The 25,485-nt window shown below is 40.0% G+C and overlaps 1 protein-coding gene across 1 annotated transcript in view; it reads right to left on the bottom strand.

The window, feature by feature from the left end:
- The window catches only part of LOC115772362 (uncharacterized), a 30,797-nt gene extending 7,663 nt beyond the window's left edge, over window positions 1-23,134 (bottom strand). Inside the window, exons 1-4 of the mRNA XM_030718559.1 lie at window positions 22,649-23,134; window positions 10,443-10,524; window positions 8,172-8,686; window positions 2,505-2,558 (exon numbers count right to left, since the gene is read on the bottom strand). Of these exons, the coding sequence (XP_030574419.1) occupies window positions 2,505-2,558; window positions 8,172-8,686; window positions 10,443-10,524; window positions 22,649-22,717 (720 nt within the window). The 5' untranslated portion in view covers window positions 22,718-23,134. The remainder of the gene's footprint in view (window positions 1-2,504; window positions 2,559-8,171; window positions 8,687-10,442; window positions 10,525-22,648) is intronic.
- Between the last annotated feature and the right edge of the window lie 2,351 nt (window positions 23,135-25,485).

Raw genomic sequence — 25,485 nt, 5'->3', positions numbered from 1 at the left:
GTGGAAATGAGCCTTCCCTGAAGGGTGGCTGGCCTCTCCCTTACAGATAGGGTGAGGAGTTCACTCATTCAGGAGGGACTGAGGCCTGCTGCTCCTCCACTTCAAAAGGAGCCAATTGAGGTGGTTTGGGCATTTGACCAGGATGCCTCCTGGGTGCCTCCTGGGTGAGATGTTCCGGGCATGTCCTACATGGAGAAGGCCCTGAGGTAGACCCAGGATACGCTGGAGAGATTATATCTCTTGGCTGGCCTGGGAACACCTCAGTGTTCCCCCAGATGAGCTTGAGGAGATGGATGGCTGGGGAGAGCGAGGTCTAGGCTTCCCTGCTGACAAGCAGCCAAAGATGGATGGATGGATGGATGGATGGATGGATGGATTGATGACTTCTTCTCAATTTTAAACTAAATTACCAAATTAACCAGAACATCAATTATGTAGTAGCTCAGCTGGCTCATGATCCATCACAGCTCACAGGTTACTGTTGTGTGTTGAGTACAGAAAGAAAGCTATCAGTTTTGTTGTCATTGGTGGCTTTACTGCTGAGCTAATGAGAATTAAAACCCAATGAGAAGTCAAAGAGGCTCAGAAACATTCATAGCAAGGAAAAATTAATCTAGTTTCACTAAAATATGATTAATACTATAGGAGGACCTTTAGCACAGTTTGGGTGAAGACCCATTAGGTGATCCTTCTGTGCAAGTTCCAGTATATTCTGACCAATACACGACTAAATTGGAGGAATTATGTAAACCGTGGACGAACAGATGGAAAACGCTTCGCTATTACATAAGATCATTGGTTCTTCAGCCGAATGAGCTAAATATGTTTTTGTGATGCATTTATTGTAACTTCTTGCAGCCCATCTGTAGTTCTTTCACATCCCACCAGGGGGCTGCAGCCCACACTTTGGGAATTGTTGCGCTACACTATGTTATCACGGCCGAAAGAACTCCTGAAACGGTTAATACTAGCTAACAAATAAACAATCACCTTTTATTGATTTTGTTAACATGACTTTATTAAGTCACATTTATCTCCAATACGGCTAAACCGGTATGAACACAGGGTCATACTGATACAAGAGGAACTCAGCTTGTTCACAAAATATCATGAAGTAAAAATAGTATAACTAACGGCAGTGACTCAAGGCCAGCAACAAACTGAAGAGACACCTCTGAGTCAATGTGCAGCTAGTGTTAGCTCATATGAAAGAAGAAAGGAGAAGACAAAAAAGCAATTAGACTAAGAATAAACTCAGCCTAGGGTTTGCTGCAGTCAGTGAGTCTCGGTGTGAGAGAAAAGTGAACTCTGTTAGCAGTTGTCACATTGCTTTAATCAGCCATTAAGTGTGTAGATGAGCTGTCTTCAGTAGGAGAGCTGTGATATACTGCAAAGTGAATCTGCGGCTTTAACAGTGCTGACTCTGGATGTTTTTTGTATGATTTTTATGATAAGGTGATTTTGAGTTTTCACTTTGAAGTTTTTTTAGTCCAGTTCTTGCCTATTCTCCCCATTTCCCTTCCTAAAGAATAGCTTCTTGACATCCACCCTTCCACTGAGACCATTTCTGATGAAGGACATGAGTTTCAAACACTGTTCATCTGCTATAGAGAGTTCTTCAAGCCTGCGACTTCTTCTTTTTCCCTCCACTTTGGGAATCACTTGTTAGTGCAAGAATACAATTTTATGCCCATTGAGCTGTGTTATCTTTGGCATTTTGCATAGATCTGATTAAAAAATGGGAATAAATTATGAGTTTTTGTGACAGGCTGCTAGTAACAAAGTACCTAATGATACTGTACAATTTAAAAAAGTCTCTTTGCTAAGTTGTCTGTTATGTGTAGACACTAGCTCAGCCTTTGAGTTAGGAGCCTTTTTAATGTTTGAATAAAGTCAGTGTTAAGTGGCGCAACAAAAAAAACACTCCTCTGAAAATGGTCAGGTACAAGAACTGGACTGAAAATGAGTGAAAAAGCAGCCAATGTCCAAAGGTATTTTTCTTGGAAGACCTTCAGAAATCCTGGAGAACTAGTGCTCGAGACCACTTTAGAAATAAGAAAATATAAAGAAATGAGGGTTGACTGAAGCCTTTTGCACAGTACTGCACATTTTAGGGGTTTAAGACAAACATTTTATAATCCATTACACCAACAACCTTTAAAAATTGAAGTCAAAACAACTACTTTTGCTAAAAATCTACATTAGAGGAACATCATATGATCATTTTGTCATCTCAGGCCTCAACAACATCCTGAAAATGTCACCAGATGGTTGTGTTGAGAAATTTTTACTGCTATCAACAGTAGGACTGTTTCATAAAAGAGCATTTCATAACCTTCACCTCAACAGTATTCTCATAACATCCCGAGTGTTGCGGTCATAACGCTTGAGCTTTCAAACTTACAGGAATACTATTTGCAATAATAAACATCATTCAAACATTTGCTAATGTGGGAGCGTTCCCTGCTGGCTGGGTATTTGTGTGGGAATGAAAAAGAACTCACCCGAATCTTTATAGTGCGCGTTTTCCCTCCGCAGTTCTTTTTCAGCAGCATCTTCTGTGAAGACGAGAAGAAAACACAGTGACTTTCTCTCAGCATTAAAACCTCATCATCAGCTCTTCTGTGACAGGAAGAGTAAAAGCTCCACACTTTTGTCTTGCAGTCTGAACTTGTTATGATAGAAAATGATTGTGTGAAGCCTCTGTCGGTGTATGTAAGCATATTTCTATAATCAGCCATATCAAAAACATTTATCTTGTCAGGAAAACACCAATACAGCTGTCATTTAATGTTTAAATCGGGATGATCAAGGAAGTCAGCAAATCCAGCTGTCTCACTCAACTCTAAACAGTTGGTCAATGAAGCTTATGCAACATCCTGTCTCCCACTCCCCTCAATGACCACGCAGCTCCACAGTTTTAAAAAAAAACAAACAAAAAAAAAAAACAACAAAAAATACACAGTGGGGGTGGAGGGACCACACAATCATCGAATTGTCTGGAGTCGCGGAGGTAGCTTCCAAGGGGGAAGGGAGTACAGGAAAGAATGGAAACACAAAACTGCTGCTGTGATGTGGGAGAGATTCAGTGTGCACTTGCCCTCATGCTCAACTCCTGCCAGCCCTCATCTTTTTTTTTTTTTTCTCCTTGCAGTCTATTTGGGTGCAAGCTGCTTGAACAAGAATTTAAAAACAAACCAAAACCAGTGTTTATTTTAGATGCTACATGTTCGAGCTAGCCTGATGCAAACTTTCAAAGAACCCATCTCAGAGAAAATCAAAGCGATAATTTCATCCACCCCTCCACGCCACCGTCACCTTAAACTGGTCACAGCTTGCCAACAAGCTGTAGAAAAAGAGGATTTTTATCATTCATTGTTTATTCAGCAACATGTGTAAACAACTTCTTCATGCTTGCCTTATCTAGGCTCATCCTTGGTGAAAACTATAACCACTGTTTACGTGCATGGACTGTGTAGTTAAAGCGAACGTAGCTTCCTGGTTCTGAAAAGTGAATCCAGTGCAGACGTACCCTAACCCTGCACTCTTATAATGGATGGCACTGGAAGAAAGTGGAATTCCTGCGTTGGGTTGGTGAGGAATGTTCACCAGCTGTGGAAGAGTGGGGTTTGAAACTCGTAGACAGGTTTGGACTATATACTTCATACACAATATAAATACTATTTGACTAAGAATATTATATACACAGTATAAGAGCTATATACATCCAGGCCTTTATGTCTTTAAAATATTCCTGCAGTTTAACTAGTTGATGTGTCAGCTGGCTTTATGGATAGATAAAGCTGGGTATCATCTACATAACAATGAAAATGTATGCAGTGCTTTCTAATAATACTGCCTAAGGGAAGCATGTATAATGTAAATAGAATTGGTCCTAGCACAGAACCCTGTGGAACTCCATAATTAACCTTACTGTCTGAAGAAGACTCCCCATTTACATGAACAAATTGGAGTCTATTAGATAAATATGATTCAAACCACTGCAGTGCAGTACCTTTAATACCTACAGTATGCTCTAATCTCTGTAATAAAATGTTATGGTCAACAGTATCAAAAGCTGCACTGAGGTCCAACAGGACAAGCACAGAGATGAGTCCACTGTCAGAGGCTGTGAGAAGATTTGTAACCTTCACTAATGCTGTTTCTGTACTGTGAGGAATTCTGAAACCTGACTGAAACTCTTCAAATAAACCGTTCCTCTGCAGATGATCAGTTAGCTGTTTTACAACTACTCTTTCAAGAATCTTTGAGAGAAAAGGAAGGTTGGAGATTGGCCTATAATTAGCTAAGACAGCTGGGTCAAGTGATGGCTTTTTAAGCAGAGGTTTAATTACAGCCACCTTAAAAGTCTGTGGTACATTGCCAACTAATAAAGACAGATTGATCATATTAAAGACTGAAGCATCAATTTTGACAATACTTTCTTTAAAGAAACAGCACTTCTGGAGGCATGTGAAAAAGTGACGCCAGAGGTCAAATATGACGTGATATTTGAATGCAAACTATAATGTGATATTTAGAATCCCCATATACTGTTATCATGTCCTAAATGTTGGCAAAGGCAGCAGAATTTTAAGCATAGTTTTAAAGATGAAAGATTGACCTTATTTGACCTTGAAAAAGAGGTCAGAGGTCTGATATTTAGAATCCCCATACATCATTCCCTGCATACCTATATGTTGTCAATACAAACAATGCCTATAAGAAACATGGTTAGCTCCATATACCAGTATTATCACTTTGACCTTCAGATCAATCTGTTGACCTTGAAGGAACTGTCAGAGGTCAAATGTGACATGATATTTTAAATCTTTATACGGTACTTTCTACATGTTGACAGTACACAAGTAATTTGATTTATTGAGATTTACTTTGCAGCGAATCAAATCTGTGAGGCCTCATTATGTTACGATCATAAACTGAAGGAAAAGTCATATTTTCCTCTGTCGCTCCTTCATTGTGTTCAGATTTGGTGTACAAATATCTCGCTGTAAAATAAAGCTGTGTGAGCCCACCCACTCTCTGCATGTGTAGAGTTATGGCTTTCTTTTTTCTTTTTTTTATAGCTGTCTCTTCAAAATGAAAAAGAATAGACTATGAGTCAATCTAACTGAAAATAAGCTTCTTTGTTACGCTTCCATTTCTTGGCCCTGACAATGTTTTTTCCTTTGCTTGTATGTCCATTTGTATGTAAGACATAATCCCAAAAATGTTAAGAATATGTTTCAGGTGTTCCCTCCACCTTCCACACAAAATTCCCATCTTTGACACCTTTAAATTGCATTTTTAACAAGAACCCCATCTCCTTCATCTTTCTTGCTCTCCCGGGGCCAGACGCATAAAACTCATGGCTGAAACTGTGTGTGTGAGCAAAGGCATTGGACTTATAAAGCCGTGTGTTGGCATGGTCAGTCTTCGTGGCCTGTGCTCTTTAATTAATTACTTGCATATAAAATGCTGTTTGCACCAAACTGCTTTTGGAATTACAAACAGACTAAAAACCGGAGAATGACAAACATAATGGAGGCTGGTGACTTTATATTCACAGAAAAAAGAGAAACGGTTGGACTACAAATGCGTGGGCGAGGTCCTCCACTGAATGTCAGACCATGACATTCTTGTAGTGTGTTCAGACCAAACATGAAGTGAAGTTTTCCTTTTTTTTGACCATCTTAAAACCTAAAACATCCCTACTATAGACCTCTCCCTCCACAAACATTACAAGGTCAGGCTCCTCTTATGCATAAGGTGGCTGCATATCCTGAACCTATATGTGTATATATATCTTTGTTACACTCATTTAATATAGGTTTGTGTGGTAATACAAAATGTAAGCTCTGTGGGATTACAAGTTAACTGTTTCCTGTATAAACACCAATAATGCACACGTGGTATCGATTGTACATCAAACCCCAGAAGAGGTGCAGCAGTTGAGGCTGATTTCATGACTGGGAGATGTCCAGTTAAAGGGTTAATGGGAGGCTTGCTGTGTCTGCTGGCTACCTCTGTAGGCCCCCTTTTGTATTCCCTGCAGCACCTCCCATTCCACTTCACTGAGCTTACACACACACACTCATACACACAGACACACACAGTGATACAGACAGGAGGATGTACACATGCAGACACAAACAGACAGACAGACAGGAAGGCAGGCAGGATGATGGATGCACACACACACACACACACACACATATACATACTTCTCTTTTTACACTTCACCCCTCTCGAAGTTGCCCACTGTCTCTCATCATCTGTTCTTACATTCTAAAAAACCCGTGGACATATGGACCCCTGAAACCTGCAGTTTCTCTCTCTGCAAACACTCACACTCACTCACACACACACACACACACACACACACTTCCCCATCCACAGTGTGGGCCAACAAGTCTATTGGATTTTAATGATTAGCGGACCAGCTTCGCCGTGACTCATTAGTGGCTGTCGTTTTTTTCTGTTGTTTATTTAATCCTCTCCTTCTGCCTCCACCCCTCCATCGTTTCCCCTCGCTCGCCAGCCTTTGTGAGAAACGAGGGCGGACATCTGCCGTCCGAGCCTCCCTCTCCTTCATCCCTCTCCAGCCAGACCACCGTGGAGGCGAGCGTCCGGCTATGGAAAGGGAGGACTTTGTTTGCTTCTGTGCGTGTGTGTTTGAAGGGTAGTCATGATTGTATTTTTGGACCAAATGTGCAACCCAAGATCACCGTTTGATTTGCTCAGGGGGGTGGGAGGTGGGGGGTGAGGTTAAGGCTCATCTGCTGTTTGGTGCACATATTGCTATAGTGTCAAAATTAAATATATTACAAGTAAAAAGGTAGAGCGCAGAGAATCTATTTCAGCATACAGTGAAATGGGTATTTGGACATGAAAAGACATTCTGTGAATGCATCCAAATATTTGAGGGAAGAAAATCTGGCTCCTAATACGACATCCCCACATAAACTCACTGATTATCCAAAATTATGGCATTCCAAGCTTCAAGTTAAACTTCCTACTGAGAGATCTGTCTGTGATCTGAGAGACAATTACTGCAATAGGGACTGATAACAATCAGAAATTGATTATTATTAATCAGTTACAAAGTGCCCTAGGGACTAAACTGTACAGCCATTATATAGTGCTGTACTGAAGCATAACTGGGAGGTACTTCACTTAGTATTTTTACTCTGGTAACATCTAGAAGGAAGATTTAAACAAATTACCCATCTACATGTATTTATATTTTAGCAATATATTAAACATATAAACTATAATGCACTGTCATTCCTTAAACTACCCAAAAGTATCCAAATCAGCTCCACCCAAACCATTTACAAGAACAAAATGTTGGTTACATGTTAATGCATTACTAATAATTAGGGATTAATATTCATATGCAATCTGGTATGCTACCTTTAAGCAGGGTGACCAGATGTCCCTCTTTGTGTGGTACTGCACAGTTTTTTTTGTCCCATGTCCCACATCTTGAGACAATGTCCCACATTTTTAACTGGATTCTAAAGCATGTGCACATGCCGGGAAGGCTTTTTATTATAGCAAAAATGAAGATTAGCCCATCTAATGCCAAACTCATCAAGCTTTGCCGATTTTGATGAATATGATGGAAGCTACCACAAAAAAAAAATAAAGAGGCAGTAAGGCAGTTTATCCTGCCTCTTTTGCTAGAGTTTCAATTTCACACAGAGGAAAACATGATCTGATGTGACACAATATATGTGCCTGCAGAAGCAACAGGTGATCAGGCAGACAGAAACGCTGCATTTGATTTCATGTATGTGATGCAGTTTTGTTCAGATTTCTGCCCTTATACACTGAAGACTTGTTGCACTTAATGCAATGACCCTCTAGTGAGGTATGGCCACACATTTGAATGATTAATTCTGTTTCTGTAAGTGTGCCACACAGTGCTGCAGCATCCACAAGAGGCAGCTGCCTCTGCCCCTCACAAGTTGCCGCGAAAAGAGAGATCCCTGTTATGGGAAGGGAACAGTAAAAATGCATGACACTTTCTCCAATACAGACAGCAAAACCAATAACTTTTTTGCTAATTGACAAAAATCTAGGCATTTCTTGTTATTTATGACCATATAAAAAACAACAGTGTGTATGTACTACACTAAATGCAGGACCTGCATTAACTCACGGACCTGTTGCATTTTCTCCAAGTCCAGACTCGGTCTTCCTGGCTCCCCCCCGTAGCTGTGCCGATACTTTCTATAAGGTGCTGATTGGTCAAAGTGGGTCAAGATGATGGGTCGTGCAACTGGCTGCACCACTTGCAGCTGAAATCGCATGGGGGGTGGCTTGAGGCTACGTGGTGGGCTGGAGCTGAAGAGTACAGGGCTGGGGGAGGCAGCCAGACAGGCGCCAGGCTCCCCGAGCGGCCTGGCGGGGGTGGCCGGCGACCTGCAGCCGCAGAGGTCTCGCACCTCCTCATCACTGGAGGCGCTGCTGTGGTGATCACTGTGGCGCTGGGGGAGTGAGGACACCCACTTCCTGTTATCACCGCAGCTGATTCGCTCAAGTTCTTCCTCTGAAGAGTGACGATCCAGATTGGCATCTAAAAGGAGGCGGAGGCGCCGCAGCCGGGCCGGAGAGAGGGGACCCTGGTTGTGTTGCTGACTGGTGGCCAGGGGGGTGAGGGCACAATTTCTCCGTCTCTCTAGAGAAGTTGATATGCAGGAAATGTCAAAGCAAGCAAGCAAAGCTTTCAAAAAACAAACAGGAAACAATAAGACGACAAAAATGATAAAACTCAGAAGTCAAATGAATAAACATTTAATAAGATCCTTTAATATCAAGCAGCAGACCAGTAAAAATGAAACAAACCATAAGTTATAACCCTCTTCGGTCTAGAGATGTGCACAATTATTGACTAAACATTGCTGGCCTCACTAGTTGGTAACAGAGACACTAGTCAATTAATGTATGTAATTTTTCTGCAGTTTTCTGCAAAACTATCCACGTTAGTAAAAGCTTATTTTACAAGGAATCATAAAACCAACTTTTCCCTACTTTTAAACTAGTCATTCCTCTGATTTTTCTTTGTCTCATATAAAGGACTAGTAAATTAGTCACCAGGAACTTCCTTAGTGAGAGTTAAGTCATCATTCCAAGCTATAAAATTGTTCTTCCAAGTCTGGGCAATCAGGGTACAAAGAAGCTAATCACTTTAACTGACACGCATCAAAAACTATTTAAATTTTTAACAAAAAAGTCTTCCAATATATAGGTTTAGAGTTGTTACCAGTGACGACTTAGCCCTCAGAAGGTTCAAACCAAAAAACAAAAGGAGTACGATCAATAGCAGTCCAGTGAAATTATTAAAACCTACAAATAAATATTAATTGTTAAAACAAGCAGAAATGAGCTAAAATTATCATCAAGATCAAGAAATCGATTAGTGTATGGCCAAAGAGGAACGTTTTAGTCAGGTTTTTAACACCTAATATGTATATTAAAGTAGTTTCACCAGCATTAATGGAGACTTGGGAATAACCAGGACGCCTGATCCAGATGGACTGAGAGGTTGCGCTGGTTCATAGCTTATTAGCAGAGATGCACCAATCAACCGGCCAGGGACCGGAGTCGCTTGATTTTCAGCGTTCTCGGGCCAAACCAGATACCGGCCTCAGTATGTCCACATACAAGCCGGTCCATTTCACGCATAAAGAAAAGGAAAAGAGAGCGGGGTCCATGTCTTGTTATCTGGTGAAGTTATAAACATATTGAAAAATTATGTATGTAACTGCCAGTTCTTTTGTTATGCAAATCAGATGCACCTACTTTTTGTTTGGTAAGGTCAAATATGTCAGATAAGGGTGGGTGATACGCAACTCATTTTCATTTAATTATCTGTACCTCCTTCCTGTAGCAGAGCGTTTTATTTTCAGTGTTTACGTGAGAGAAAATCCTGCAACTTAGTGCAAATTGTAAAGTTGAAATTGTGAAGTTTAGGGTTAGTTTGTGTTTGTTTGTGTATACTGTCAGTTTGGTATCTGCAGGTCACATCTAGGGAAAAAAAAATTGGAATCACCCCAAAAAAAAAAAAAAAAAAAAAAATGCAATCAATGCATCTCTTCTTATTAGCATGTCTGAGAGATTATGAGATCCCAGACTATGCAGGTGCATTTAATAGGGCATTAAAATGTTTTAAATCAGTCCTAAAACAAACTGGATGATATTATAATGACCTCACAGTTGCTTTCAGAAGCAGCTGAAGTTGATTAAAATAAAGTACTGTTCATGTTTCCTGTGAGCAGTATGTTACAGCCAACTAGAAATATAAGCATGAATGGGTTTTTCAGCATCCTCTTTTAACCTTTATAGTATTTCTTAGGCAATTAAAAACTGTTTATTTTGGTTTCCCAGAGAATCATCATCTATTGAAAGTGATTTGCTTGGCAGTGGGAACATACCTCTGTCAATCTGTGCAAGCTCCTGGTTCTCCCCTTCGGAGTCATCGCTCTCCCCTCCCTCTCCACTGCCATGGTAGGAAATCTGGAAAAAGAATCAGCTTGTACTGTAGGTCAAACACGCAGTGCTAAATTAACCCCTTATATCCCCCGCTGTGGAAGCCATTTCTCATCATTACTCTTCTGTAAGTTGTTAAAATATGAGGAATGTTTTCAGTATGACTGAATCTGAATATGACTAAAAAATATATAAAGTTCATTAACTATTTGAATGCAGTAAACATCACATAAATGAAAAGTAAACAATGGTGATTCTTAATTTTAAGTAGTGTAAATTGTTACTTTACAGGCGTCTAATCCACAACCTGCATATAATATATAATGGACGAACAACAGGGTCCTTCTGTTTCAAGCTGAAGAGAAGCAAGATTTCGCTTTAGATGGTGACACTTGGAGTGGGTGTAAAATTGATTTCATGTGTTTTCATGTGTCCTACACATATTTTTTGAGGGCAATAACCTAAATTAAAAAAGCACCAAATCTCAACCCACTCCTATATACTTCGAGAGCATGCATCTCAGAAAATGTTCATAGTATGAAGGTAAAGTTTTGCAGGGCTTCGGTAAATACACCAAAGGTATTGTGCAGAAAAACACTGAACCTAAACCAGCCTGTCTCTTTAAAAATCAGTCCCTCCTCTACAGCAGCAACAATACAGATACCCTGCAGACTACAAAGCTAACAGTTAAGTAATGCGCCTCACACTCAGTAATTACCACTCCGAGGCTTCGCTGAGCAGCTGCCATCTGTGCTTGAGCGTGTGTGTACGCTGACACTCGTACATCCACGCAAACATGCATAGTGTCCTCCCATCTAGTGTGTAATATGCGCACGCGCACGCACACGCACACACATGCACACACACACACACACACACACACACACCTCCTCCTCTTTCTGAAGGTCTTCAAAAAAAGGCCTCCAGAAAGAGGAATAGTGGGGGGAATGAGCCAGGGCTTCAAAGACAAATACAGGGATAACAGTACTCAATTCATATTAAACTGGAAATTCCAGTGTATGCTGTTATGCAACAACATCACAGTCCTTTCCACTTTATCACTTTATTCACATGTTATATCAACAGTAATGAGTAACAGGAGTTTTGGATGACTTTCTATCAACCAAAACTCCTGTTACTCATAAATGTAGTTCCCTGAAATTTCTACAGACCAGTGTAGGTTAAACTGACTGAAAATATGTCATACAGTCCAATGTGCCATATCAGCACAGGCCAAGGAAGTCTAAGCAAGTCGGATGATGTAACACTGTAAACAGTCACAGTCACAAAGTAGGACGGTATCAAAATCACACAGTCAAGCTGTTTTAATAGTTGCTGTAAAAGCCAATGGGCCGTGGAAAGCAATGACAACTTATAAATCATATTTTAGAACGTGACCAAAAACTTTGTGACCATCTAGTAACATACGTTACCTCTTTCTGTTTGGTCATTTACATGACTGTAAGCATTGGTGACTTTCATTTGATGCATCATTTATGTTCTTTAGTAAAAATTCCACGTATAAGTGTGTATAGTGTATAGTATATAGAGTATAGTGTATAGTGTGAATTACTTATTTTTATTTTTATTCTTCTTATTTATATGTGTGTGTATATATGGTTGCAGGTACAAAATACATTTCACTGTGCATTGTACTGTGTATAACTGTGCATGTGACAAATAAACACTATCTTATCTTATCTTATCTTATCTTATCTAGTTGTTTGTACCGTTCAAGCAGACAAAAGTCTGATGAAAAAACCCATCAAACAATCACATCTAAACAGGTTTTAGTTGTATGCAGGTAAACCATCCATGCACCATAGACCTAGTGTGCCTAGTCTATCACAGGGCTAACACAGAGAGACAGGCGATCATTCAAGTCATTCAGCCAGTTCAGAATCACCAGTTGACTTAACACACGTGTATCAGGACTGTGGGACAAAGCAGGAATACCCGGAGGAAACATAAACAGGTTTTAACAGAATATGCAAACTCCACACAGAAAGGCAAAGCAGATTAGAAGTGATATTTTGGTCTGATGGCACTAAAGGAAAAGTCATGAGTTTATAAACAATAACGTCAACTGAAGACCATGAATGCAATCGCCAAATTTAATGGCAATCTAACCAAGAGTTTAAGATTTTAAGCACAGACAGAATGATGTGGCCATGCTTAAAAAGGAGAGGCAACAATCTCTTACCCCACCAATATCAAAAAGTATTAATTAAACTTTTAACCCTACAAGAACATTATCTGAAGCAACAAATACTCTCTGGACATTCAATTAAAACATCTTCAAATCGACTAGGTAAGGTCTGCTAATGTTGCAGGTACATTTCCTGGTAGCTGGAGTACTGATGTTGCCAAAAATGCGCAGAAAAAAAAATTGCTGCTTTTTTTAAAGCTCACACCACCTGCTCAAAAGATTCATGTTAAATGCTGCTTAATTGGAAGCTGCACTTGCCCAAAGTGAACTGGGACAGGCTCCATTCATTTCAAAAACCTGCCACATTTCGGAATGTCGAGTCAAAATGTTCTAACAATGTTACCACTAAACATTTTAAAAAAGGTTATCACCAAACAGTTCCAGAATACATTCAGAGAATGTTATCCTACCTTCATGAGGAACATTTTGGGCACAAAATATAAACTTCCATTACAGTCAAGTCATCTAAAATTGTAGCAAAGCTCATATTCCAAGTCAGAAAAGGCACGAGTGCAGCATTCTTACTTTTCACTGGTGCATGAGCCATGGGAAGGATTCTCAATGAACAGGCCCAGAGCCAGTTTACAAGACAAAATCCCTCGACTGTGGGAGTCTCGGGTTAAACAGCTTCACTTCATGAACTCCATAGGAAAAAGACATTGAGGAATAACTGTGAGGAGGAAATGTGTTTTGGCAAGTGGTTGGCTCGGGATTTCAGCTCCACTGTATACTGTAGTGAGTTATTGTTGGGCAGCATCCATAAAGCAGCTGCAATCGTGTTAGCGTTACTGCTGCAGGAAACTAAGAGTGAAGTGGTGCTGGTGGTGGGTTATAAACTTCTTAGCTGTACTCAGAAGAGACATGAATTTAGTCTGAGTTGTATAAATCTGTTTTTACTCACAGTGAGATCACCACTGTGATTACCACTGTGATTACCATTTTTCCAACATATTTAGCCATGCAAAGTTAGCAGCTTCTTTTGGAAGTCTGAAAGTTTCTCCACAGATGGATCATGGTCGGTCCAACAAAGAAATACAAACATAAGCATAAGTAATGATGTGGCCTTTCCTTCTCCCTAAGGATCACCTCAGAGACTGGAGTTAATGGATCAGGGAACATGTGTAGGCCAAATGTCTTGAGCTGCATTGGTGTCCATTTGCACAGGTTTTTGGCTATGCAGAAAGAAAGATTCTGAGAATTTAATCAATGTGGAGACTACAGAGGTGCACTTGACTTAAGTAATCTGCAAAGCAGTGAAACTCTGCATAGACTGAATGCTCACTGGTTGAAAAGTTGGCTTGAGCAGTAGCAGTAGCTTGCATGATAGTCCCACACGTGACCTACCCAGTGACTGTGGGTGACTATGGTTTTGCTAAAATCTAGCATGTTTACATTTTATATTTTTATATCAATGTCCATATTTCTCCACAAAGAAAAAAATCCACATTTATCAGAAAAAAATTGTGTGCTTTAGTTTTTCTTACAGGGAAGTCAATTTTGCCCATAAAAATAATGCAAATAATGCTAATGCATGCTAATGCTAAGGACATATGACGGGAAGTCCTCCCTCGATGACTTCGCTTCCAAATAATAACAGACATTTGAAATTTGGTTAAACCACAAGAGAAACTCCGTGTGTATAACAAGCCTGTGGCTGTGGTGGTTCAAGGTGACTGGTACCAGGAAAATTATGGTGACTGCACTGTGACGTACAGAAAAATATTTTACTATAACCAAAATCTAAAAGTAGAACAGTCTCTGGACCCCTTCTGCAGCAAAACAGACCAAAGAAAAAAGGTTTCACTGTTCTAATAATTTTACTTTGATCTCAGTGGAAATCATCACGATGTCAAGAGAAAATATGAAGGAGAATTTCTAAGGATTTATGAAAAGTGAACCACGGTGCTCAGAGAATCGGACTGCAATTACATACGACTCTTTAATAATGTGGGTGTTGACGTTGGTCTGCTGTGATGAAACTGTTCGGTGATGGACTATGAAAATGACATCTTAACCCAGTGAAGGTCAAAGTGAAATGTAATGTCTGACAATCCTAAAGGCTGTAATATAATAATGGACATAACTAATTTATGGTGAACCTTAAAATGACTTGAATCACTTCAATGTAGCTCATAATCTTAATTTTTTTAATCTTGGTAAAAAAATCAAAACATATTAGCAGGTTATGGCACGAAATGGAAAATGCACTGTTAATATTTACATGATTTCCATCCCTTGTTATTTATGTTGATTATTTGTTTTTATAACCTGATGATGGGTTGCTATGAATTGAATTTTCCTTTCATAAAGGATTTTCCAGTGTAAAATTATTCAAGGAAGCATTGAGCAGAGATGCCAGTATCACTTCACTCAGCTGGAAATCTTTCTAAGTAAAAATGGCATTTGACTGGAGACCCCCTCTATCAAAAAATTTTTTTGAAAACTTTAAAAAAAAAAATGCTGACTATGGCTCTGTAGGGCTGCACTATCTAACTATAAGACTTTATAAGTTGTTTGTTTGTGTCTTCTCTGCAGAAGGGGCTAAGCTAACAGACCAACAACAGCTCATGTATGAACAAGACCTTCACAACCACTTCCAGCTGAGAACTGAAAAGCTACTACAGCATCTGATGAATTTCTCTTGATGCAAAACAAGTTTATATCAACAGATCTTTAAAAAATAAGCCATGCAAAAGCTTCTCTGGGAGTGTGAAGCAAAGCTTTGGTGAATGTACGAGTATTTGAATAAGTTTTGCTTCTGTTTCCTAGACAGCAAAAAATTGGCGTGACAGTTATCTGATATCAGGCATTACTATAACAGAGAGAAAACTTTGCATGAATTTTTCAGTGAACCACATCTGACACGGGTAATGCCTTTGATATAGCTAGCTACACCAAACACTAGCTTCTGCCTAACTGACATTCACCATCACACTGTAGCACCAGCTGTACAGGTCCAGGATATGGTGGTAATCGTTTCTCTACAGCTGTAGAGTGAGCAGTAGTTCACTTATAGTCTGCATATGATTATGAATTCAGCTCTTGCATAATACTCTGGTTAAACCTGGATTGCATAGACATAGACAGAAGTCTATGTATTTTCTAATTGTTTTTGTCCATCGAATAAGCAGAAATGCAGCGCTGGTGATTTTCCTTAGCTGAAAGCCAAAAACTCTTTTAGTAGGCACCAGTTTTATGAGTACTGTAGTACTGTATAGTGTTAGCTACAGACAAAAAGTACAATGCCAGTGCTTTGACTATCTGGGAAAAAACATAGAACTGTATACTCACCAGCCACTTTGTTAGGTGCACCTGTTCAAGTGCTTATTAATGCATATATCTAATCAGCCAATCATATGGGAGCAAATCAGTGCATTTAGGAATGTAGACATGGCAAACATGGCCTCCTGAAGTTCAAACCGAGCATCAGAATGGTGATTTCAGTGACTCAAGCCTGTCTGGCATGGTTGTTGGTGCCAGACAGGCTGGTCTGAGTACTTCCAAAACTTCCGATCTACTGGGATTTTCCCACACAACCATCTATAGGGTTTATACAGAATGGCCCAACAAAGAGAAAAACCCCAGTGGCAGTGGCAATGGGTGAAAATGCCTCGTTGAGGTAAGAGGAGAATGGCCAAACTGGGCCAGACAGACGGGCTACAGCAGCAGAAGACCACACCATGTGCCACTCCTGTAAACTAAGAACAGGAAACTGATGCTGCAATTCACACGGGCTCACAAAGTGTCTGGCGCAGACTTCTTAGATGGTGCAATAATTGCAAAGTATAATTTTTGACATAATTGCATTAAAATGCTCTAAAAAGCACCAGCAACACACAGTCCAAAGGCCTGGTTCCATAACCATAGCAGATAGCTAGCGACTACAGCAACCCGAGTCTGACCTGTGAATCACAGAGGTCCTACTAACATGAATTTTAAAATACAAAAGGGTAAGTTATTAAAAAACTTGTTATGATGGTGGAAAATAACTATAGAGACCAAAGCAGTTCTTTGTAGCAAGCTGTAAACATTTTTATTTCTGGTGTAAAGTTGAACATTTTAACATGGGAGCTCATGGGGACTGCCTCACTTTTTGATCCAGCCTCAAGTTTCCATTAGAGGAACTGCAACTCTATTGAATATCAAAGCTGTGTCAATACCACATGGTTGACTGGGCACAGCACAGGTAAAATGCATGGAAACAAATTGCCAGGTGGACCAGAACAGCTATGGATCACCAACAATGGGTGGTGCCTTGCAAACAGTATTTCTGCAAAGGCATCCACATCCACATGCACAATTAGACAAATATATAAGCTATTGCCAGTTGGCTGAGTCTGTCACCAGTTGTGACCAATACTCTGGTATGGTGGGCCTTTTTGAGAAGTGGGGGCTAATAGAAACTGGCAGCTGGAGTTGCACATTTCTGTTGCACTGATTTAGCTCTTTCACAAATCAGGACAGTGATGAAAACATCATCAACCTCTAAAACTCCATGTTCAAAATCAAGGTTTTAATATCATTGAGAACTACTTACAGAGTAAAATATCCCTACCTCTTTTCACCCAGTTTCAAACCAAAACAATTCCAGCTGTTTTCAGAGGTTCATCAAGGTTCATCTGCATTAAAGGTTATCAGAAACTTAACTAGCTAGTTGATATCTAAAGATGATATATCATGTGCTGACAGAAGTATACGTTGTGGACCAAGACTAAATTGATAAACCAAAAAAAAAAGGTCAATAACCTCATCCAACACAGCAGATGTTTGGATACATCAACACTTGAGAGGATAATTCAACTTATTTTGGGGCTTATGGTCTTAATAAATGTCATCATAAGGGTCATGATGACTTTATCATCTCCTCCATTTACTTTGGAAGTAGGTGAAGTTGTACCATGAACCTCTGCTTGGAAGGAAAGTTTAACCTGTCATCCTACCTTTAGTACATCGAGAAAAGCTGTATTCTTTCACTGATATATATGATGAACTATATGCAAAGGAGAAACACACAAACACAACCCAATCAGGAGTTCAATCGGGGCCACCCACTGTCACACCCTTCACCACACTCATTAGCACTGCATTCATAGTGAAGGTTGCACATTAAGCTGAAAGCGGGTGTGAAAAAAACACTGAAAAAGCTTAATGGCCCTTCGCTGCTGCTCTCACATTAGTAGGAGGTAGCCTTGCAGTGACAACATTGAAATATCATATCCAGGTCAATCACTCGTGGCGATTTCCATCACCTTGTCCAACTACTAAACAGGGCATGCTACTTTGCATGACAAATATTCAAATTATGTTTGAGGTGAGGGTTTGGACTGCTGAGAGTTACATGAGTCTGCACTGAGGATAACTCCACCAAACTAACTACGAAGCTCAGTAATAGTATAGTACTTATGAACCTTTAGAGATCTGAAGTGTGACTGAAGAACTTTAAAATAAAAAAGGGTGACATTTATGCACCAATATGTTAGCTGATATTTGCCCCGATGACTCATGTTTGCATACTGGCAAACCAAACTACCTACAAAACCAAAATAAAAAGACTGAAAAATGATCCACATCAGCCATAATAATATTTTAAACACTGATATCCACCCAGAATTGGGTGGAAATCACAACTGTTGCAATCCTAGCACAAATGGGTCATTTCCAACTGTTGCAAGTGTTAAAATATAACTATAGTGAAAGTTATTTTGACACACAGTAAATCATGGCTACCGGATGAACCTGGTATCAATGTAGATAAAAAGCAGACCTTTTATATTCTGTGTTGACCAGCCACTTATGACGATATGGCCCTTGAAAGTTTAACCAAAATGCACTTTTTTCACTTTTTCCACCAGTGAATTATGGAGAAAATGTGTGTTTCCTCACCTGATGATTTACAGATATTTAGGAGAAATTTTGATTTGCACTTTGTTCATATCACAGTGTTATATTAGTCCTGATGAAGCCAAGAAAGGCCAGACTGCTTGAAGTTCATACAGACAAATAAGCAAAATGAGAGTGAGCCTGCAGGAATACAGCATAAAAACTGCTATTGTGTATGCATGCAAACACAGACAAAGAGTTGTGTGTCTGTGTGTCAAGAACAGTTGAATGAAATCCTTGTCAGTGCCTTGCATCACTGAGCAGCTTGCTAAGCTGGATCAATGGCAATGTCACAGCATGCACACACACAAATACACACCACCCAATTCACACACATATCAGCTTTGCTGTGCCCTTCTACACTGTCATGGACACTGTCACACTCCATTCCGCCTCTCATAAAGACACACAGCACAGGGACAGACATGCTTGCTTCTCTTCAGCTCATACTCAGCTGGTGGATCTTCCTCACAGTAGTGTAGCTATAAGTGGTTTTAATCCATGGAAGCTCCAGTATTGTAAAGGACCTTGAGAGACCTTTAGTCTCCTTTAAACAATCCTGAAACCAATAGAACAACTTTTTTGTGAGTGTGAAGGGCCAAACCAGCAAGGAGATGAGTCAAAGTGTACAAGAAAACCTGCTACAAAGTTGCTTCATTTGTTAATTCTAACTATCCTGAGCATAAAAAAAAAAAAATTCCTGTGTTTTTAAATCTGGACCCTATTTTCCCATTTGTTAACAGGGACAGAGTTCAACAGTGAGGTTCATATTCTTCATAGAGTTCTTGATTTTGAGCCATAATGTTGTGACCATCCAAAGCAGATAAGCTACGACACAACGATATGTTCTCCTGTAAAAAAAACAGAAATCTTTACGATATTAACCTTGTTGTAACAAAACACACACATCTCAAACTACAAAATATATTAACACTATGATAATGAAAAGGATTAAAGAGAAGGTTTAAAGTAATTCGCTGTGGAATCTGGGATTTGCAGTGCATTATGGGATGAGTAGTTCATGTGGTTCCATAGTGTAATGGTATACACACTCAAACAAAACATCCCCAGTTTGATCCCTGGAGGAGACACAAAACCCATTGTGGTTGTGTAAAAAAGGGCATCTGGCATAAAATCTGTCAAACCAAATATATGAAGCTACCTACTGTAGTGACCCCTTGTGAATAAGGGAGCAGCTGAAAGTAACTTATGGGATATGTAGTTCTTTTTTTATATTTTTACGGCCGTGACTCATCTCAGAGCTGTATATAGGAATTTCCTGAAATGATAATGGACCGAATGAGCAGGAATTTCACTTATGGATCTGAAGTTCTTAAAAAAAGTGGGCATTCACTGTTGAGCTCTATTTGGACAAGAGAGTGGATAGCAAAGTTGTCAGCTAATGGTAACTAGCTTGGTTAGGTCTCAGTCACACAGGCCTAGAGACTGGTTGGCAACACCCTGGCAACCTCCAGTCACTAGGGCAAAATGTGTCTTCCCCAACTGGTTGGCAAGTGGTTGCTGGATATTGCTTTACCAGTGAAATCTGTCGCAAAGAGGATGCTGCACCAAAATCATCCCTGTGATTGCTTTAGTCGCTAGCAGATTGCAGACAGAAGCGTGCATGGAAAACACCAACTTGTATATAAACACTCACCATTTACTCTCTGAGCCGTAGCGAAAGTCCAGCCAACACATTTCAAAATGCACAACTTTTAGTTTGAAGATGTTCTCCATTTCCAGTTTGTTTCGCACTGTTCACAGTTTCACTTGGCAACTACTTTGCAAGTGTCTTTCATGTAAACTACTAGTGGCCATGGCAAACTGCAAGTGACCAAAGCAATTGCAAAGAGGCATCAAGTGAGGCACTGTTTACTTCTTTGCAACCTCCAGCAACCACTTACCAGCTGGTTGCAGAATCCCATAGCAACCACTGGTTACCACAAGTTCACTGACAAAGGCTTGCATGAATAGGACGTTAGTAATTGATTTCCACCGAAACTGCCAGTAACTACTTACAATCAGGTCAGGGAATACACTTTTTCCTTTGCAATCAAAGGTTGCCATTTGGTTGCCAACCAGTCTCTAGGCCATAGTGAACTTCATCCATAGACTGTATGGTAATTAGAGCTAAATAACAGAGTAATAAGATACTAAATATTATCTGAGTCACCAACAAAAAGCAGGACAGTGTTTATAGCTAACCTTTTTTAAATTTACATGAAGGACAAAGAAAAAATAATAATCAGCCATAACAGAAATGCAAATTAAGGTACATAGAATAAAATGCAAACCACCTTATTTTTCTCCCTTTAACAGCTATAAACAGTATTTAATGTTTGTAACTTTGGATCTCAATAATTAACATGAGTACATTTAATATCACTAACTAAGATTCTAATAAGATTGTACTAAACCTTAAATATCCTTTGAAATTTTTCGATCAAAAGTGATTCACTGGCCAACTCTTCTTGAATCATTACACTGCATTAGTGCAGGCCCTGGAGTGGAGCAGGGGTCATACTGATTGTTTCCAGCAGAAATTCCTTATAAATCACCATTGTACCGGTTTAAGAGTGCTGTGCAGAGGCTTTCACAGGCTTCGAGAGATCCTGTGTCAGTCTAGCATGAAGGCAACCAGCCTTGTCACAACCCACAACTCACTTTTCCCATCACCACATTCAGTAGAATGTATTCCACCAGTGAGCAGAGCAACAAACACAAACAAAAGCAGACAATAGGGATGGCACACTTTCTCCCATATCCACTGCCAGGGCGCACTTTGGCACAAAATGGCTGCCATGCGACTATACAGTTGGTTGACGCACAATAGTGTGGATAGAGCAAGTCAGTGACCCGTGCAGGATACAATTCACCCTTCAACTCACCAAAAAAAAGGCATTATGCGAACCGAGCAGGCAGCAACAATTGAGGAGCACTTACACGGATTCTGTTTGAAAATTGGAGAGTAAAGATGTAGATGTGGGGGCAGCTACAGCTCGCAGCAATGAGAGTTTTACTGAAATGTTTGTTTGTGTACATCAAAATGAGCTTCAAATTGTTACCCCCCCCCCCCCCCCCCCCCCCACTCACACACACACACACACACACAGCTATTTCAACAAGCTTCTCTTACACACAGAAGACCAACAAGTGTTTTTCTCTTCCTTTCTTAAATGACAAAGAGGTGAACATGTTTACTTCGAGAACTTGCTTATATGATGCATGCAACAACGTGGATTTTTTAAGATCTCTACTTGTAAACATCTAGCAAAGTCTTGTAACAGCCATGAAGAGTAAATCCCCTCTAATGTGATAATGAATGAGCCTGAGAGTACCACTGAAAACATAAAAATGGGAACACACACACACAGCAGTGATTCCCAATCTGGAGACGTAGCCTACCCCAGAGGATAAGTAGAAATAAATTACCATTTAAGAATTCATCCAAAAGTAATGGACAAGTAATCAAAGCAGGCCAAAACTGTCTTCTAGAAGAACTTTGCCTTAAAATTATGAATAAACAGATGGAAATTATTAGTTAAAGTTATGTATTGGAAGTTGGAATTCTCAGCTACAAATATGGATACATTGTTCAAAGAGGCTGCTTAAATATAATAAACTTTTAAATGAAATTATAACTAAAAGTAATGGCCTAATGGTTAAAATAGTGTCCAAAGGTCATGGATAAACTGTGGAGACAGTTTACTAACCATAACTGATAAATGGTAAGCAGGATGCAATCACTTTAGAGTCAACAGTAAGCTGAAAGCGGTCCAGATCCAGTTTAAAACGAGTCTAAATGATCTCATTTGACCACCAGAGGTGGCGTTGATGGAGGAGTCCATAGGGCTTTGTGGCTACTTAAGATGAAAAAAAAAAAAAGGCTGGGAATGAGTGCTGCTCTGTGTGCGAGAAAGAGAAACAGTGTTAATAAAGGTTTATAAGTGAGTCACAAGACAAAAGTAAAGCCACGCTGCGCGCACACCCGGGCCACTTTCTTTCTCAGCTGTTTGTCCTGTGAGTTTTATGACAACCATTTCACAGTGTGCATAAACTTACCTTCACTTGAAAAGGATGGATCTCATTGAGAGAATGTCTTCTCAGCTTCTTCGTCAGCGTCTGCAGCATTGTCTTTTTTTTTTTTTTTTTTTATGGCTTATCCCCGTCTTACTGTCTCCTACGGCGTGACGGTTACAGCAACTTCATCAGCGACTTTAAAAGAAGGCACAACAATAAGCAGCTGCACAGACTCTCCCCGGTGTCGATAAAAACACCGACACACCGAGATTCCTCAAACTGCGTAGATGCGGCTTCTTTTCAAAGGCTGTGCGCAGCAAACTTATTTTCGAGTTCATCGGAGTCACTCTGCCTTTGCTGTATGTTTAACTACTTGAATCTATTCCGGAGTTTAACTCAAAGGTGTTCATGACGAGGGAGGAGAGGGGGGGGAGAATAAAAATTAAAATGAATATCAACTTGTTCGCATTCAGACACGCACACACGCACACTCACACACATACACACAGCCGAATGCACACCAGCTTCACGAATACACAGGAGTTCTCCTCCAGCTACAGCGTATCGCTTTCTGATTGGCTGCGCTGCCCGGTGACGTCGTCTTACTCTCTTCAGGAGGAGGAGGGCTGAGCGTTAAAGTCGTACAGTCTCCTCTGTTTATTTCCTCAGCAGGGGGGTATCCAGGATTTTTCTTAAGTAGCTTGGGGCCCATCTACTGGGAGCCAGCAAAGAAATTCACGATAGGAAACAATATCATATTTATATTATATTAATTATAATCATTAATTATTATCATATGATATTTAGGACCAATATGAGCTGTTATTTTATATCTGCAGATACAAAATAACATCTCATATGTTAGTGGGGATAAGCTATGGAACAAAGTTTAAATGTGCAGCACTCAGAAACTGTATAAAACTGTACAGAAATAACATAATTATCCAGTAATGTGAAGCACTAATCTGCCGCTTGATATGAATGGACTTGATATGAATGGTCTATCATTACTTTCTTTTTCTCTTGTTGTGATTTTGTATTTATATCTGAGGTTAAACGTGTGTGGTTCATTTTCAGTGTTTTTGCCTTCAGACATCAAAAATCTTTCATTCTGTGGCACCTCTCACACAAAATACGTGTCATGAAGTGGCATGAAGGACCCAAATGCAGGAAACTGGAAGCTGCAACAAAAAGCAAGCCTGCTTTGTGGCTGATTCAAAATCCGAAACAAATACCAAAAGGGTACAAACAGCAATGCTGAAGGTGAAGGGCAAAAGGCAAGAGGAATATAAGAACACAGGGACTATAGATCAAGTGACCCTGAACCATCCCTTAGTTATGCTGCTGTAGACGTAAGCTGCTGCAGTCTTCCCAAAATGCACTGAGTGTTTCTAATCAGTAGTTATTATTAATCTCTGGCTCTCTTCCACAGTGTGTCTTTTGTCCTGTGTCTCTCCCCTCAGCTCAGTTGCAGCAGATGCCCCTCCGTGAGCCTGGTTCTGCTGGAGGTTTCTTCCTGTTAAACAGGAGTTTTTCCTTCCCACTGTTACCAAGTGCTGCTCATAGGGGGTTGTTTTGACTGTTGGGTTTTCTCTATAATTATTGTCGGGTCTTTCCTATACTATAAGGGTGAGCCTATAATGAGCCTTGGGGTGGCTGTTTGTTGCAATTTGGTGCTATATTAAAAAAATTGAATTGAACTGAATTAACCAAGGGCCATGAGATCAGACATATTTTGACCAAGGCTAAGGGAAAGACTGAACTGAAGGGTTTATGATAAACAGGTAGTGAACAAAAAATAGGTGAATGCAATCAGAAAACAGGAAGCACAGCTCAGAGCAAGACATAAAAGAAATATAGCTATCAGAGTAAAACAGGAAACAACCAAAACAGCAATAAAGACAGTGGAACACAGACAGGGAAGCACTGGGCAAACCAGAAAGTTTAATAAAAAATTTCAGTATGCAGCTAAAAGTGAATGGAAACAGACGAAAAATAATAAAAAAAAACCCTGAGAGATGAATTAATAATGTGCCATATGATTGAAAATAAAACCTGTATCATTTTTAAGTGTGCGTCCAGTGGTTGAATCAAATCAAGTGCACTCCACTATAAACAACTGCAATAACCAGCAGTGCACATTTTAAGTTGTTATTCCAGTGTGAATGGATGAGGATGACAACAAAACAACAAGAGCTCATGATAAAGACTGGGCAGCATGCTACAGTCATACAATTTTCCTTTTTGGTGAAGTGTTTGAAGATGAAGTTGAAACAGTTGCTGCAGGTATGAAGCAAACAAACACAGATGATCAGTCCACTTCATGAAACTTTGCCAGAAAGACACAGAGAGAGAGAATTCTGCAGACAGGGAGGGCATGGCAGGTATAATTGGTGTAAGTGAGGCATCCAGTTTCAGTGATGTCATTCTTTGCAACCACGAATATCTGTGCACAGATATTCACACGTCCTGCTCTGCAGCGTGCTGCAAACATTGCTGAATTGGTTCGCGTTTTGCACTTGAGAATATCCTTTTAATTTGGCTGCATTTTTTGGGCGGGAGTTTCTGCAAGTAGTTCTAGTTCTCCTTTCTTTGTCCATTCAACCATGCCTACAGTTACTTTTCATGCCACACCAGTCCACTTCCCTATGAAGTTATTCCCAAACCTACAAAAGATTCATGCACAGCAGCTTTACTTCTGATTTTTCAGCACTTCTCCACACAAACTGCGCCTGCTGTGCCTTTAAAGACTTCAGGCTTCGCTTGTTTGTATATGCATGGGTGTGTGTGAGAGCGAGAGATAGAGGCTTTCTTTTTATGGAGTAACACCTCCGGTCAGTGACCTGGTCAACTTCCTGAGCAACCTGTGTGGCTTGGCT

Source organism: Archocentrus centrarchus, chromosome 22, assembly GCF_007364275.1.
Source record: "Archocentrus centrarchus isolate MPI-CPG fArcCen1 chromosome 22, fArcCen1, whole genome shotgun sequence".
NCBI classification, from domain to species: Eukaryota; Metazoa; Chordata; class Actinopteri; order Cichliformes; family Cichlidae; genus Archocentrus; species Archocentrus centrarchus.
This window is presented reverse-complemented; position numbering and strand designations above follow the sequence as displayed.